At 49.8% G+C, this 16939-nt stretch overlaps 3 protein-coding genes across 3 annotated transcripts; 1 reads left to right on the forward strand and 2 right to left on the reverse strand.

The window, feature by feature from the left end:
* Positions 1 to 512: 512 nt before the first annotated feature.
* COCSUDRAFT_60635 (hypothetical protein) lies at positions 513 to 7496 on the reverse strand (the record flags this gene model as incomplete). Its single annotated transcript, XM_005642494.1, has 4 exons — positions 513 to 659; positions 947 to 1045; positions 6928 to 7060; positions 7123 to 7496. The coding sequence occupies 4 exons, from the start codon at positions 7494 to 7496 to the stop codon at positions 513 to 515; spliced, it is 753 nt and encodes a 250-aa protein (XP_005642551.1).
* A 1025-nt stretch (positions 7497 to 8521) lies between these two features.
* On the reverse strand, positions 8522 to 10744 carry COCSUDRAFT_68429 (hypothetical protein; the record flags this gene model as incomplete). The annotated part of the gene is made up of 3 exons (XM_005642495.1): positions 9727 to 10744; positions 8904 to 9009; positions 8522 to 8594 (listed from the first exon to the last, which is right to left on the reverse strand). The coding sequence occupies exons 1-3, from the start codon at positions 9911 to 9913 to the stop codon at positions 8522 to 8524; spliced, it is 366 nt and encodes a 121-aa protein (XP_005642552.1). The 5' UTR covers positions 9914 to 10744.
* Positions 10745 to 12607: 1863 nt separating this feature from the next.
* On the forward strand, positions 12608 to 15882 carry COCSUDRAFT_21059 (hypothetical protein; the record flags this gene model as incomplete). Its single annotated transcript, XM_005642496.1, has 7 exons — positions 12608 to 12700; positions 12825 to 12931; positions 13346 to 13511; positions 14309 to 14466; positions 14811 to 14979; positions 15353 to 15494; positions 15764 to 15882. The coding sequence occupies 7 exons, from the start codon at positions 12608 to 12610 to the stop codon at positions 15880 to 15882; spliced, it is 954 nt and encodes a 317-aa protein (XP_005642553.1).
* Between the last annotated feature and the right edge of the window lie 1057 nt (positions 15883 to 16939).

A 16939-nucleotide genomic window follows, 5' to 3' on the forward strand; every position in this document is an offset into this window, starting at 1 on the left:
GTTGTCTGATCAACAAGCCTTTACTCAAAAATCTAATTTCACCAAAAAAATTTGGTGTCCATGCTCTAGTGCGGCAGCCATCAGGCCATTTCATGGCTTTTGCTCACTGGGTTTTCCTCCATAGTAGTACATCTCGTCCCACATGTTGATAATACTGGACAGTTCAAGACACTCAAGCTCGCGGACCGGATCCGCTTGGCCATTGCTTTGCAAATGAAACTGGCACGCAGGGTTCTGGCTGGGACGGTTGCGCGGATGCCACACACCGTGATGCCAATTGCCTGTCTCCTCTGAGGAACTTCCCTCCGCAGTAGCTGCTACTGCCACATCAGCAGCAGGCTCTGCTGGCTCTGGATCAGCCATTGTAGGCAGTGCTAGCTCTGCCGAACGCTCTAGGAATGCATTCTTCAGCTGCAGGGCACTGGCGACAACTGTGGCAAAGCGCTTGACAGAATCAACCACCGATCCAACAATGCCAAGGGCGCCTGGGATAGCGTCCCTGTGTTTGAATGTTAGAAACACCAGCGCTGCAGCGCCGATAGCTGCGGCAACTTTTGGGGCATTGGAGTGACCGGCTTTGCGTGGGCAGCGGCCTTCATTGGTGAAATGGGGCTTTGGATCATTTTCTGGTAGAAGCTGCTTGCACTCCCAGCAAAAACCTGTGCGGCAGGCCAGGCACCTACACAAGCAGCACGCATTGTACTGATCTGGTCACTCTGGAAGGAGTCACTCTTGGGTGCAAGACAGCTTGCCGCCACAAACGTTGGAATGGAAGGCGCGTGTCAACGGGGCCTGCTTTGCAGGACTGCACGGAACAGGCAGCACTTTCTGGACCAATAGGACTGCAGAAAGATTAATCTATGCCACGGTGAGCTGGCACGTACCTGATAAGATTGCCCCTCCCGGGCCCTTTTCGCAGTTCAATATTGCAACAAGGACATTGCACGGTCTCCACTGCAGGCTCGTCTTGGACTGCCTCTGGAAGGTGCTCTGCTGTTCCTCCAGTAGATTGTGCTGCGTGCTTCTCACGGTGGCGCTCGTGCACCTGCGGCACGGCCATTTTCTGCTTCTCAAAACGCAGTCCAAGCCAATAAACTGGGAGCTTATCCATCCCCAAGGTTTCAGTCCGTTTGAGTGCCAACGAGAAATCCTGACTTCGCATGTCTGTTCCTAGTGAGTAAAGAATTGGCTCATCCTCACGTTCTTGATGAAATGCACGGCGGTTGCTGTCACGAGAGTTCCGACGCAAAGACCCAATCGTTGCTCTGTCGACAAGAGTCCTGCCATGTTGTGCCTCGAGACACCGAACTAGCTTAGTAGGAAAATGAACGGAGCCGAAGTTGCGGTACTTGAGGACTACAGAACATTATGTTGGATCAATTCTAGGTGCCATAAGGAGACAAGCTCACGTTGATATGCCTGAAGATACGAGAATGATGACGCTTTCGAAGCCCCGAAGCTGTCCTGAGCTGCAAAGTCCAAGGTTCCAAAATAGGAGGTGGCCACCTCTTCACGCAGAAAAGGATACGATCTAGGCTTGAACACTTCATAAACACCCCTTTACCCCATTACATTTTTTAATGGCATGGAGATCATTTGATTAATGATCACCATATATCACCATTAGAAAGGGAATGTTCACTGACTTGCACTTAATTTCAAGCAATCTAGTCTCGACAATGTCTCATTTCTTATTATAATGGGTCCTTGACCTTTTGTGGTTGGAAAATTAAACCAGAATTGATCCATACGCAATGAACGCGGTGCACGGTGCAGAAAAATCTTGCACCCCTAGTCGGTGGACATCGTTTTTGAAGCAAAGGGCAGCAATAAAGGATACTCAGCGATGCTCATCATAATCACAGATATGTAGACAAAAGATCTAGATGTGCTAATGCCCGCCATGGCGTTCCAATGTGTTGGCAAGGCTTGATGGCCTTCAATACAAGTGCCCTTCAATTGTTCAAAGAAATGGACATTATTTGCATTTCCGCATTTTTAACCTACTAGGATAGTACCGTATCTGGAGCTCACCATATGCATTTCAGCGCGCAGCATTGCACATAAAATTAAGTTTAGCTCTTTGCTTTACGGGCCTGCAAGCCAGCTGGCAATTGCATTCAACGAAACGTTCAATTCTCCACGCATGTGGCTGGCACTATGGTGCCACCAAGCAGTGCCGAGAAATGAGTGATCATTTGAGATACTATGTCCTATAATATAATTGTACAACATGTTTACATTCAAAAAGCTGAAGGCGGCGAAGCCAAAGTACTAGTATTGTAGGTTTAAGTCAGTGACTGCCACACTCTTAGGCTATGCCATGTCCAGAGGGAGCGATTTGATGTCTCATATCAATTTGCCAGTGGTGCCTTTTGGTGCATACTCCAGCAGCTGAGCATCCTGAGCGTTGAAACCATGTTCGCTGTGACATGCTGCGCAAGAAATATCAATGCTCCCTAGCGAGCCTTTATCGCTCATCATCTTGCAGTGCTCAGGCAGCGACCTTTGCAGAACGGCGCTCCACAGCCGGCCCGGGGGCAGAGAAGACTAATACACCCTTTGCGGACGTGCTCAACACGAATATGAAACACCTCTGCCACTGGCACGCCTTGCTTTATAGGGACGAAATTCACTGGAATGGATAGCTTCTTTGTCACGCTCTCTCGTGCAATGGCCAGTCTTGCTGCAAGGAATGCGGCAATGCCACCACGGTTACGGACTCCCATTGTACACATGTGACACCCAACACCATGCCTGTGATGGTGAGGATTATCACAGCATTGAAAACCGTGGCAAGCTTGCGAGCCTCAGTTTGTGCCGCCGCATTGGGGGCATCTGATGGAGACTTGCTAGCGGCATCAAAGGCCTTTTACCAACAAGCACCTGCGTGACCACAAATTTTAGAGTAAGAGAAGAGTATTGCGCATGCACTGCAAGACATGTGCACCAAGCGCTTCCTTAGACGGAACGTCACAGTCCCTACTAGGCTAGGTTGTTGTTGAATGTGCCACTGTGCCAAAGACAATCTTGAAGAGTATCAGGGACAAAAAAACATTTCTAGACATGCCGGACGCTGCCAGTGATGTGACATCCTCTGACCTTGCACGAAGCAGTTCGCCCATTTCACGAGAATAAGAAAAACACTCAAAGTTGACGGCTAACCAGCATTTCCAGTTATTATTCACTGTTTGGTGTTGCCCGGAATACACTCAGTAAGCAGACCTCAGCAAACGTATGGCGGTTTGGAGAGCTGTCGGTGTACCGCACTGCGGCAAGTTGCCTCGCTTGACAGAATCGTCCTACGCAATAGTTCTGCCCGCCGGGTGCCCAGCATCCGTAGGAATTCGACCAACAAGACGTTCCAAACGATTCCAGATGTGTTGTGAGTGGTAGTATCCGGAAATGGACTGTGTTCCCAAGGGGACTATGGTGTGGAACAAGCTTGGTGTTCCGCTGTCGCACAAGGTTGGAAGGCGGGCAGGGTTATAATCCCCAATGAAGGGGGTTTTAGTAAAAACCTTTCATAAGAGGGCATCTTCACTTTTACAGCAGAAAGCAATGAAAAAAAACTGAAGTCAAATCTTAACATGAAATGCACGCATATGCTCTGCTGCCCTGTGCAATTTTAAAAGGCAGACTTCTCCTTCGGAAGAAGAGAAACCACCGTGGCACGCCTCTTGCAACTTAGAATCCTCTACCCCTATTCAGTGGGTCCACCAGGAAGAATCTGATCTCGTTAGTTGGGAGTCCCCTAGGAGTCCACCAGGGCCGGGGTCCACCAGGGGGTCTTAGCACACACCACGCAAATTTTTTGGAGTAAAGACTCTACCCTATAGTATACTATAGTATAATCATTCAATGCAATTGGAATTCGATTGCAAAAGTATATTTCTATATCTCTAAGGGGTCCTATAAAAGGTCCCCATTTTTAAAGCAACAAAAATCCCTTTGGATCAACTCTTCGTGAACAATTCTCAGAAGATCTATATCTGTTGATGATTCCTCAACCTGCGCATGTGCACAATAGAGGTACATACAACGTGCTACGATGCAACGTAGCGCGACAATAGTTCACTCCACTGGCCATATAGATGGAACCACGAAGTGCATAGCTCAAGATTAGCAAATACATGAGGGCAACAACACCAGAAATTAATTCTGCTCAATCGCTTTAAACTTTAACAAAAGTAAGAATATTTTAGCACACCTCCGCATACATACGCCGCGGCGAAAGACAGCCCATCTCCAACCAGGGCATTTCGGTGTATGAGAATGCAACATAGCTGCCCCTTATGCCGCTGCTCTTAGTTTGTGTATACAAGAGACGCTTGAGCTGTGCCAGCGCCTCAGTTTCACCTGGAACAAATACGCACTTTAGCTTGCAAATCAAAGCTCTAGCAAGTCGACATGTAGAGGTTGCATGCCCTTGCTGTATCCTTTTTAGAAATGGTAACTTGTTTCGGCAGCTGTGAACACTCAGTAATTACTTATAAGCTCTGTATAGCACAACTCTCAAGATGCAGCAAAATTCAAACAGTTAAAGCTGTGCATTCATGAAACATGAGCTACATGGCTGCCCCACCTCCCTTGATTTTTGGGCTGTCAGGCATGCAATGGACTATCTGCAAGCCCGAGTTTTCAGGAGTAGGTATTTTGCCGGAAGGTATGTCTCTGCTCTGCAGCGGTTTGCCTTTGAGCTTAGGTGGCGCTAAGTGTGGCTGCTTGACAGGTATAGATTTCAGAAGAGCCTGAAAGTGTCCTGCATCCGGATCAATGAATCATCATGATGAATGATTCGATGAGCCGTTGTTGACATTATGTATGCTCCTCTGACCCCATGGTGTCTTGACTATCACGGTTGTTGGACACACAACTTGGTATTGATAACTTCTAGAGCAAGTGGTGTGAAAATTTAAAAGTAATTCCAGTGAATAAGTCTTTTTACCGCAGGAAATTTTTGGTGGCTTGAAATTGTCATCTGCCTTCAAAGATAAATGGGACGCACTTTGTGTAGATGGCAATCGCTCTATTTTGGTTTGCAGCTCATCAGGTGAGTATAAGGTCGTCCCCCACCTCATGTTCAGAGCAACATCTTCTCTTTGCCATGCTGATGTCACCTCATTCATGAATGAGGTGGCATCGTGAAATATTCCTCGAAATTCTTTTCTGGGTGACAGTAAACTTTGCTGGCGCCCACTTTCTTCACCATTCTCACCAATGATTATAAGTTATTGGAGGGATGCAAATTGTGACTAGCTGGTTGCAATTGCCAGTATGGCTACCGCCAATAATAGTTCTTTTAGTAGTGGTAGTCAGTGAGCTTGCAATCATTGATCTTGCTGTCGGACTTGCAATCTGTGACAGGGAAATCAACTGTACTCAGTGCAGGCTTTATGTCCATGTTTGCTACGCTCAGTATATTTCTGAATTGTGGATGCACGACTCTTTTAAAACTTGCCTCCTCAGGCTTGCCGATGTGCACAATGAGGTCAGAGCCGGCAGCCCTTAGGTTCTTGCGCAAATCCGCCACGGAATCCAGGATGAACCTGCGCATGGACCTCTCCACTGAGAAGCACCTTGCACACTTTGCAAATGGAAGAGCGCTGCTGTGGGCCATAGGCTGTTCAGCATTACCTGCAAGAACTTCTAGAAGCACCAAATATTGGAACTTCCTTCGGAAGGTGACTCACTTCAACGCTAACGCCGTTGTAGCGTGTGTCATACTGTCGGTTGTCAAAGCAATACACTGGCAGCAAGAAATCCGACTCCTTGTTTGCGGCCATCAATGCCTCATTATCATGGACCCGTAGATCATTGCGGAAACACATGACTGCCAGTGCACCACATCTTTAAATTAGATTTACGTGCGTTATTATGCTTCCACAATGTACGGTTGCGTGTCAACTTGGCACATTTAAAATGTGATGAAACTTTGCCAAATTAGTAATGTTGGGTTCGGTCTTTCCGGCCAGTGACGGGCGGCCCGGGTTGGTCGAACGTGAGGACATCACCTCATGTGAACAAACGACTTGCGCTGCCATCGGCGATTCAAAAATTGCACGTTTCGAGCATCAGCGAGGGCCCACTTGGCGGAGATTCTTCATCGCAATCTCCGAGACAGTCGGCAGCATCACAGCAGCAGCGCCGAAACAAGCACCGGCGATGAAAGACGAGTATCCCCATCCTGTCGACATCTTGTGCACTCGATATGTTCAGGGGCGTCGTACACTGTGAGTTCCACGTATTCTGAGCTCAATCGAAGTTCAGAGTGCCAAGTTCTTGGACCTTTCTTTCGTCAAACACGGCTCAGGGCTTTTACAGAACCTTGGAGTTTTTGTATGTGCCCCTTAGGGAACTTGGAAAAACATGGGTTTTGACCTAGTTGAAATTCACTCATTAGAAAATGCCACTTTAATCCCTTTTCCACTGTACTTGTTCTGATGCTCCCACACCACAGCTTCAAGAGAAATGTTCTGCGCCTTTGACTTTCCAACAGGTTTCATAATGCCAGCATGGTCCCATTTCAAATCCCAAATCCCAAGTTGGGGCCGATTGCAAGGAGCACGTCTTCGTATGATTTTCAAATTTGGCAGCTTAGTGCCACACAGTCCGTTGGACATGCAAAGGCGGACCTCTCAGTGAGTACGTTAAGGTGTTCCACATTCTTGGACATCAATGCATTATCTACACGAAATACTGGCCATGTCCTTTGTAGCAGCGCTTGTCAACAAAGCTGCAGCTGGTCTTCAACAAATTTGTTGGTTTAAACCAACCCAGCGTCCGATACTCAACGGTCAATATTTTCCCCTGCTTTCCTCCTTGTCTTCATCTTGCTTCTCATGCAACCACTGAACAACATTTTTTTGAGAACTGCACTGAAATCTCAGAGACACTCTCGTTGCCTTCCACTGTGCAGTGCTCCACCCAGCCGGTCTTGACGCACTTCACTCGCGGACGCTTTGGCTTTGGCATATCCGGCAGCCGCCACTGCTGCACCTCAGACGCCGCTTCAGCCACCAGGGCTTGTTTGCTTCTGCCCTCGGCCTTCTCATCCGCGCTTTGATCAGCACCCATTTCACACCAAAGACGCCCCATTTTGAAGCACCAATCACACAATACCTTGCCGCCCTGCCCACAGCGCAGCCTGTGGCGCTCACATTCCTGACAGTGACCACCAGAACCGGCCGCGAGCCGGGATTCGCAAAGTGGAAATCCGCCATTGCAGCGCCGACCGCCACTGAAATGACCAGCGCGCTGAACTCGGCATTCGTGCGCACAATGCCTGCTCTGATTGCCAGCTGGCTGGCTGCGCAATATGCATCAGCGGCAGCTGCCAGGATTTTGTTGCGCGGCCTGGGTTCCTCTGGAACTGCATCTGGAAGTGCAATTGGGGCCGGCTGCGCATGAACGGTGCCGGGGATGTCAACTGCCTGGCAGCCGGCGGCTGTGAAGTGGGAGTCGGGGTCGCGCGCCGGCATGCGCTGGCCGCACATCCAGCAGACGTGCGTGTGGCAGACCGTGCACCTGCAGGGAACCCTCCAATCAACAACGATGACAATTTATCAAAAGTTTCCCATCAGTCCGGGGGAGGCCTGACCAACATGATCCTGTTTATTGGCACTCACTGATGGCATGCTGGACAGATAGTCTGAGCAGATCTGACATATTGTTTATTGCGGTCTGCCAAACAGATCTGGTTCATTGAAGATCCTTTCTCCTTCGTAAGGAGTGCTTTAGCTGAGATTAAATGGGTTCTAGCACCAATCCTCCAAGCATGTGTGACTGGGACATAATCAGAAATCTGACACATTCCAGGGTAAAGAAACTTATTGGAAACACACTGTAGATGATTGCAGCCGTCAATTTTCTGGAGCCCATTGTTGCAGGTGGGGCAGCGCACAATCCTATTTGCGGCAGTGTACTGCTGAAAAGCATTGTCCAATGTCTGCTCACCCCTCTGCCTGGTGTAATGGTCACAGCTCAGCCCGCCATGCCAGGCCACCTGGCATGCCTTGCACCAGGTATGCTCGCGCACGTTGCAGACCAGCATTGGAGCCTCTCCCTCTGCCACACCACAGGTGTAGTATCAATTATGTTGCACATGAAGACTGTGCAAGAGCCGCATGGAAGACTTTACTACAGCTTGGATGAAGAAGGATTCACAGGTGATGACTCTAAAACAACCCAACAGGGAATGCAACGACTGACAACAGCCAGCTATGCACCAGATCGCTGATTCACCTGATCAGTCAAATAGCACAGAGTTTATGTGGGCCGTCTTTGCTCGAGCAGAGCATTCAAAGTTTGAATTTAAATTTAAGAGCTCACCTGCACAGTCAACGGCTGCTCCGTTGCAGTCTGGCTGGGGGCAGGGTACCATGTCAGGGCTAGAATTGATTCCTGCTCGGACGCTGCACTGCTGATACTGTGCATGCTCCGCTGGAGTGAGAAGCTGCGCCATGTCTGGGTCTAGGCAGCAGCACTCCTTGCCGGTGCTGGCGGATTGATCATTCAATGGCTAGGTGCATCTGGCGCAGAGTGCTTCACCCCCGGCCTGGCAGATCGGGCAGGGGATGGGCAGGCTGGAGCCCCTGCAGAGGGATCACAGCATCTGTTGGCTACAGGTGAAACCATGCAGAGCATCTGACAAGACGTGCTCTTCGCAGCAACGCTGTGGGCACAAGGTAAATACAGAATATGCCATGGACACCTTTGCAGTCTCTAGCCTGCGCAAAGATCAGAATAGATTCTACAGCAACGCGCATGGATAATGCCAGTCCTGCTGACGGCTTGTACAAGGCAAGGGCTCTGCAGTCTCCCATTTGAAATCTGACCGCCTTTCCTTGCAAAGCTTTCCCCAGACTGATCCACACTGCCAGTAAAACAATGTATATGCTCACCTGATGGCCTGGAGCACTGTCTTCCTGGCAGCCTCCCGGCACATCCAGGCATGGCCGCACATGCTGGCTGTGAACAGTTCCTCCAGGGGGTGATCATCGAGGCAGACTGCGCAGCGAAAGGTACCGCCGCTGTCCTGGGATCCTCCAGGGAGTGTTGCAGGTCCTTGATTTGGTGCTGCCAAAGTGGTGGGGAGGACATTCTCACGTTTCGTCCTCAGCATTGTGACCACCTGTAATTAAAAAACAGCCCATTCAAATCCCAGCACTTGCACCGTGGCTTCCCACAGATATCTCGAGGGTTTTTGTCTGGAACGGGTATGCATGCGCAAGCAAGGAATGCATTTTGAGCATGGCAGACGTTCTGCTCCAGTAATACAAGAGAACCTTGCACATCTCAAGCAATCTCTCACGATGCCTTTGAATATGGGCGTTGGACATGGAGGAAGCGCTTGCGTCCGAGGTTCGAGTGATGCGGCAAGATTATTGCAACAAGTACAGCGCACTGTGGCATCGGCCAGTGTAACTCACATTGAATTTTTGACGAGATGCAAGAGCAGCGAAGAGTGCACAGCAGAGAACGTGTGGATTCATCTCCACAGCATCAAAAGTCAAGGAAGAGCTCGCGCCCGGCCGTCTTGAGCGGATCAGTCAATTCTAAAAGTCTCAGTCGATCCTCCCTCACAAAGTTTCAATTTAGTACTTGAGATGTGTCACTGATGATTCCTCTAGTTAATTGGTTCTCTTGTGCGTCTTCAAAAGCAACAATGGTACCTTGAAACGGGTGTCCAATTTCCACTAGGGAGCTGTGCAACATTCCATGCACCCTTGACACGCCTGCGAATAGACCTGCTTAGGTTTTGCTGATATCCAGAGTAAAGGAAGCTCATTATTATTATTATTATTATTATTTTCACAGTGTCGGCAAACCCAAAGCCCGAAGGCCATAGGGCATACACGCAGAGTGTCTGCAGCCACATCTGTGGGGCCTGAAGGTCTGGTCTGCAGCCCATATGGTATCACACTAAAAGTCTAAGTCCAAGTGAGCCGTGCGTATTAAGGAACATACCATCACCCCCACCGCCAAACAATGCTACACAGCACAGCAAGCAAATGCATATCATAGCATGTACAATCAAGCAATCCCTGTCTCAGACCAGTATCCCTCTGGAACTGACACCTCTGGCCCGCCAGCGACGCAACACCCTGTGGGTGACGTCGAGGATATCATGCAGGGAATCGCAGAGTGGGGCAAAAACAACTAATAAACAGCTTTAGGTAGTCAGAACAGGCAAATGTTCGTCCAGACACTCTCACGAAAGTCACAGGGCACCACAACTGCAGATGGCTGAGTGCAAAACTTGAAGTGTAGTCTGGCAGGATTACGAAGCCGAAACGACCACAGCTGCACCTCAATGTATCCCTCTTAATCTCCGTCTGCAACAGGCTGTGTCTGCCTCATGGAGGTGTGGGCACTAAGGGCATCGACAGCCAACGGTCACCTACACAAACCGCACACAAGAGGCGCACAGGAAGGATGGACATGCAACACAAGGTGTAACAAGTGATATAAGGATACATGACACTATCACAAAGGTGAAGGAGGCAAGAACGTGAGAGGGGGACGAGGGACAAAACTACCAACCGTCAGATGCGCACAGAAACCTACTCGAACTGCACGGAAAAGACACAAGGCACCCTAAATGGTATCGAAAATATACAGGTACACTATGTGAACAGCTGTGGTGGGAAGCAACGCAAAGACCAGGGCGAGCACGTGTGAAGACAGACGGGATGGCCGAAGTGCAAGCTGACGCAAAGTGCACTATATATAATACAATTTGGTACCGGCATAATGGATGCCGTGGCACGCCACAGGCGCTTCACTGGAGGCATTGCATGCACTTATGAAGGGCATTTAAGTACCCTACACAGGCAACACTCTTGACCTGCAAGACGAATCAGGAAGCTCATGCAACCTGAATCGCAGGGATGTGATTTGAGAAAATGACTGCTTGCCATTACTAGTAGTGGGCAGATTTTAATGCTCCAGTGCGAGAGTCTGCAAGCTTTGACAAAATCATGGGATTCCTTCGAAGCACTGTGTGCATGCATGTCCGAGCAGCCGCAGTGGTAATTGCCAATCCCTGTGGCACAGCCAGTGTGCTTCCAACTTTTTATAAAACTCCAAGTTCCCAACCTTGATGTCAATACTCTTAGCAACCCCAAATAGCCAGGGCAGCACACCAGTTGGTCATGCGGCTAAATTCCACATTCTAAACTTGATCAGCATATTTACGGCAACTTGCAAACTTGAATGCTTCAAGTTTCCAATTTGTAACACTACTTGAACTTATGAAGCCCATCACCACACGAGCCTGCTAGGCATAATTTGAAAATTCACCAGCGAGCATGATGTTTGGCGGCATTCCACCACTGGCAGGGCCTGCAAAGCCTTGCATTGACAGAAGCCACAATGGCCACCTCTATGGGCCGAGCCATCCGGAGCGCTGCACCGCCTGCATCTTTTCTGGCTTGTGTCCGTCAGACACGTCATGCGCCACCCATCCAGCAACGAACGAGACAACAATCGCCACGCCTATGAAGATGAAGACGTCCAACAGATGAATTTCAGCAGTGTTTCCGTCTTGCCAATTCTGTGCTTGGGACAATTGTCTTTGCGGATGTCCCAGTGCACCAGCTTGAGCTTCAGATTTGGGTGCAATCCCACGCGCTGCTTTTGCATTCGCCGGTACTACCGCCGTAGTACGTCAGGGGGCCTGTCAGCGAGATGAGCAGGTCATTCAATATGCAGCAGGGTTGCGTGCGTAGGCGTTTGGCAGCAGTTTAAAAGTGTGGAGTATCACGTTGACACCACTGGAACCCAATCAGGATTGCTAGTGCCCAAACGTACACGGCCAGAGATTCATCATGATGCATGATGCATTCAACTTCGTCCAATAGCGTCACTGCAAAAGGGCAGAACGTGTATGCTACAATCATCACTCTTCAAATAAAACTTGCAGTCTTGTGTTTTCCAGGTGCCTTCACTTTGTCTGTCCTCAAAATGGTGTAACGTTCCCATGAAGAGTAATCTGTAGGGTGCAACCCCTGGACTGGCTCTAGCAGGGAGTTCTACATCTGGACTTATATATATTTACCACCCCTTCTCTCTAAGCAGAGGGATATGTTGCCTAGGGCTCAGAGCTGGTGTGAAGGATCGTGAGTTCCATTCCCGACTCTATCATTTATCTATATCATTTATATATTGAGCTAAAGCTTCAGTGTGATTGTGGGTATGAGAACACTGAACAGGAGGATTTGTAGAGTGGCTTGCGTTCCTTCACATGAAGGACTTCAGAAGGAGAGCTCTAGATTTCTAATCAACAGATACCTTTCAGCTTGATCTCCTTTCTTTGATCCTCAATGACCGCCGTATGGCTAGTCATTGCAGCCTTGGTGCGCACTTCGTTTTCTCTTAATACTGGATTCTGACTCTGACACAGCCTTCCTTTGGCCGAGGCCTCAACCTCTTCTGATTCTTCTGATAATTAAATGCACATCCTCCCCTACGCTATACAGGCAGCGCTGTGTCGCGATGGTATAGCGATAGAATAAGTAGATCCATCGCAGGTCACTCCCAATGGAAACAAGATGAAGCAAAGCCTGATGCTATGTGCGTGCAGGTGGTGCTTCTGACGCTGTTGATGAGGTTTCTCGCCACCTGGTTTGCGAGACACGAGGAGGAAGCGAGCAAGGTGTCAGAGAGGTTCTTTGTGAGCCCAACGTCCTTCCAAAAGGTGCGCACCAGCTGCAGTGTATGCCATCAATCGTGTGACGGTAAGTTTGTCAAATATTTCTGTGCGATTTCTCTCTTTAATGCAGCAGAATGAAAGATCCAATAGTAGATGCTGGCTGGTGCAGATATCCGCCCCGTCAGTATTCAGCGAGGCGACCAAGTCCCTGACTATTGTGGTCCCTGCATACAATGAGGAGGCGCGGCTACCTAGCACCCTGGATGAGACACTTCGGTGAGAACCAAACATGTCCACACTCTTGGGGCTCTTTTTCTTTTGCATGCAAGACAATGGGTTTTGACCTAAGGCACCCACGACTTGCCGCTGGTCCGCAAATGCACCATCCTTTTCACGGCATGAGATCATCCAGAGGATGATGCACAACATTCTGTCTTGATTCAATGTAATAAGCCTCCTGATGGAACACAAACAGCCCTTTTGATCCATCAGATCTTGAGGTAGCAGCTTTACCTGCCAGGCAGCTCACATGAAGGCACCTGAAATGAAAGGCACGCATGCACTGCCAGGCCCGCATCAGTCAAGGGATCAGCACTTTGAGTCATGAAAGACAGGACACAGGCACACAGTGCAGACATCCTGCACTCAAGTAACTTCTTGTTGTGACTCTCTTTTGTGCTGCCAATGCAGGTATCTGCAGGGGAGGCGGGACAGGCAGGGGCCCAACTTCACGTACGAGGTGATCGTGGTGGACGATGGCAGCATGGACGCCACTGTACGGACGGCATTTGAGTACGTGCGAAAGCACGGCGTGGACGCTGTGCGCGTGCTGCAGCTGCCGCGTAACTACGGCAAGGTGCGGCGGCGCAATCAACCGCTTCGGGGCTGTCTCAAATTGCGGGTCCAACTTGTGGTTATGTGCCACTGAAACAGGACCACAGCAAGTAGTGTCAGGGATATCCATATAAACGTGTCGGTTTTCAAATTAGGCAGACAGATTCAGATTACCACAGCTGCTCAGCTCTGCAGGTCCAAACTACGGCGAGTTCGGCAATGCTGGCATGATTCATCATGGAGGGCATTGTATTTTCGACAGGCTGGCATCTAACCATCCACGACAGTGTGTACACAGACCAGATGGATGGTCTCATTTGCTGTAGTGGGCATGCCTAATGCCACCTTTCACATCCAATAAAGATTGGAATACAAGCCTGTAGGATGTGTAATGCATGCTGCATGTTGTGGAACAAAAATGCCGGCGCAGGGCTCATCAAGTCTGGCATTATTCTAGTTTCAGTGCTCTGTTAAAAATAGTCACTGGCGGCAACATGCATGGAGTAGAATGCTGTTGATGGCAGGGGACAGGCGCTGTTGTTGCCATGAGAGCCCAGCACCTTTGTCAGTACTGCAGAAGCTACTCCCCAGTCCAGAAGGAAGAGCGACAGAGCACCAGGAAGGGAGGAAGATCTGAAGGCATGCATTACAGGGGTTTCAGCAAACGCAAGCTTTGGGAACCACCGGTGATCTTGATGATCCAGCACGAGCAACAGGTGTCAGGAGATAAAAAGCCCACCTGTGACACTCTATATGGTGAAGCTACAAAGGCTAAATGCATCCGCTACAGCTCTGACAATAAACACCCTTCTGCTGCAGGGGTATGCGGTGAAGGCGGGCATGCTGGCGGGCCGCGGCGAGCGCCTGCTCTTCATGGATGCGGATGGTGCCACCCGAGTCTCCGACGTGGAGAAGCTGGAAGCAGCGCTCGCCACAATCAGCGGCAAAGGCAAGCTGCAGCCCTCAACTGTGCACTGGTCAAAGCCCCAAAGCAGCACAGGGGATGTCGCTGCAATGTCCCACTGCCAGTGTGCATGGATGCTGAATATTCAGCTGGCTTATCCTTTAATGTTGTGTACTGTATATTGAGCATCTCTGATTAGGATGTTTGGAATTCATACATACTTGGCCGCATGGCTGCATGTTGGGACATGCAACAATCTTTGTGTCAAAGCTGCCATTCTGACACAATGTGGGGCCACGATCCTCCAATAAGGTGGCACAACTACAGAAGAAAATCATTCGCGTTGGGGTACTAAAACAAATCCCTATATTGCACACTCCAAGGGGCGGACAATGGGGAGGGGCCCCCGGTGAGGAGGGTGGACAGAGCGGGGGGCGCGGCGGTGGCGGTGGGTTCGCGCGCGCATCTGGAGGCGGTGGCCATATCGCGGCGTACCTGGTACCGCAACTTCCTCATGCATGGCTTCCACTTTGTGGTTCTCCTCGTCGCTGGCGGCGCCGTCAAGGACACCCAGTGTGGCTTCAAGGTGCCTCCTATTCACTCCTGCAAATCGCTGGAATCTGGTGCTTGATCTGCTTCACCTGACATCAAAGGCGAGGACGCAAAGAGACGCCTGGCTTGCTCTGTGGGGATCAATAAATGTACCCTCATTCAAGCAGCCGCAGTTCGCCACAGAGCCCTGGACATTTGCTCTCTCTCCCTCGAGAGGATATTTAAGTTCAACAAGTGCATGCTGTTGCGGCGCGAACTGGCGTGACTTGCTTTCCTGGCAATGTTTCTAGGTATTCTTATGATGTGCATTGCACCAAGAGTGTATCAGAACGGGTGACTTGCACATGGCTCAACGAAAGACCGATGTTCTATTCATGTGGTGATGTGCCCTGCGTGCATGCGCGCAGCTGTTCACAAGAGGGGCGGCGCGGGCGCTCTACAGCAATCAGCATCTGCAGCGGTGGTGCTTCGATGTGGAGCTCATATTTCTGGCGCAGCGGCTGGGCATCCCCATCGTGGAAACCTCTGTGAACTGGACAGAAATTCCCGGTGCGCTCTGTTTTACCTACCAAATATGACAATGGCTGCTGAAATCTCTTGTCTACATTTGTGTGTGATTTTGACGATGGCCTAGTTTCTCCAACACCACATGGGCTGGCAACCTTGGCTCCGCCTCGTTTGCAGAAGCAGAAGCAGACAGCCCGGCGGTTGCAACAGAGGCAACAGAAGGAGCGGGTTGGGCCATTCATATGCTGTAGGGACTATACTTGAATTACAGTACAAAACAAAAATTACAAGTATTTGTTCATGGTGCGCAGGATCCAAGGTGTCCATATCGTCGATAGTCCACATGACATGGGAGATGGCGGCCATCCTGATCGGCTACTCGTGGCTGGGGCTCTGGCATCTAAACACCTCGGCGGGGATAGCGCAATAGGACAGAAGGCTTTCCTGAATGGCAGTTCTGCGCGGCCCAGCGGCCAGCTTGGTACCGCGAACAGTGTTGCAATGTGAAGAGACATGCGCCTTCTATTTTACTGTATAGAATAATCCCGGTTCTCTGGGCCAGTAGATCCACCAAGACCTAGTCCTAGCTTAAGGCAGTGAGCTGACCTTAAAAGAGCAGACATGCTGCAAGCACTTCTAAACATAGACAGCATGCATGTGTGTCTACAATTGGATATCAGCTCTGACAAGTAGCTCTTGCCCAGGCACTGGGTAGATTTCCTCAATGGGGAAGCTGCAGCATGCATTGTGCTGTTTTTGCAGCCAAGTTGCAAATCGGCCATGCAAAGGAAGCTTGCAGAGATCACTTGAATACGCCATTAAAAATGCATATAACATCTGCGCAATGCCCCCTTGGCATTCTCCTTCATGTCAGCTTTCGTGCGATGTGCGCCGTGCATGGTAAGATTGAGCCTGCATAGCACTGCAAGGGAAGCCATCCTTCACCACTGGTAGAAATCTGCAGACCCTGTTGGGCTGATGACATGCCCCGGAACCGATTGTTGCCAAAAAGCTCCAGCAGCACACAACTGCATAACTTCTACAGAAACCTTCCAACACAGTCCGAACACGGTTGAATTCAGGACAGGAGCAGCTTGTGCCTCGCAAGGTAGAACAGGTAAGGAAATGCCCAGGACTAAAAGCGGTGGTAGCTTAACATTCAAACAAATCAGTCACGTTGTGGGTTCTCACCCACCTTCTCTCGTGCCTTTTAGAGATACGTAACCGCTTTTCACAACCTTCGCGGGTTCCCAGCTGTTGCAGCGACGGTGTATCACGCATTTTCTTGATAACATCAGACAGTTCTACACAAGGGCCCTGCGCTATGTGCACTGTTGCTCTTTCTGCAGAGAGTTGAGATTGCTTGATTGTGCTGCTCTAAAAACAATTGTGGAGACATTCAGCGAGGGGCTGAAGCTATTATTGCTGTATTCGAAGACTGTAACAAAGTACATCAAGATACATGGACAAGTGATGGTCTGCCGTTG

This window comes from Coccomyxa subellipsoidea (assembly GCF_000258705.1).
Source record: "Coccomyxa subellipsoidea C-169, whole genome shotgun sequence".
In the NCBI taxonomy this organism is placed as follows: Eukaryota; Viridiplantae; Chlorophyta; class Trebouxiophyceae; family Coccomyxaceae; genus Coccomyxa; species Coccomyxa subellipsoidea.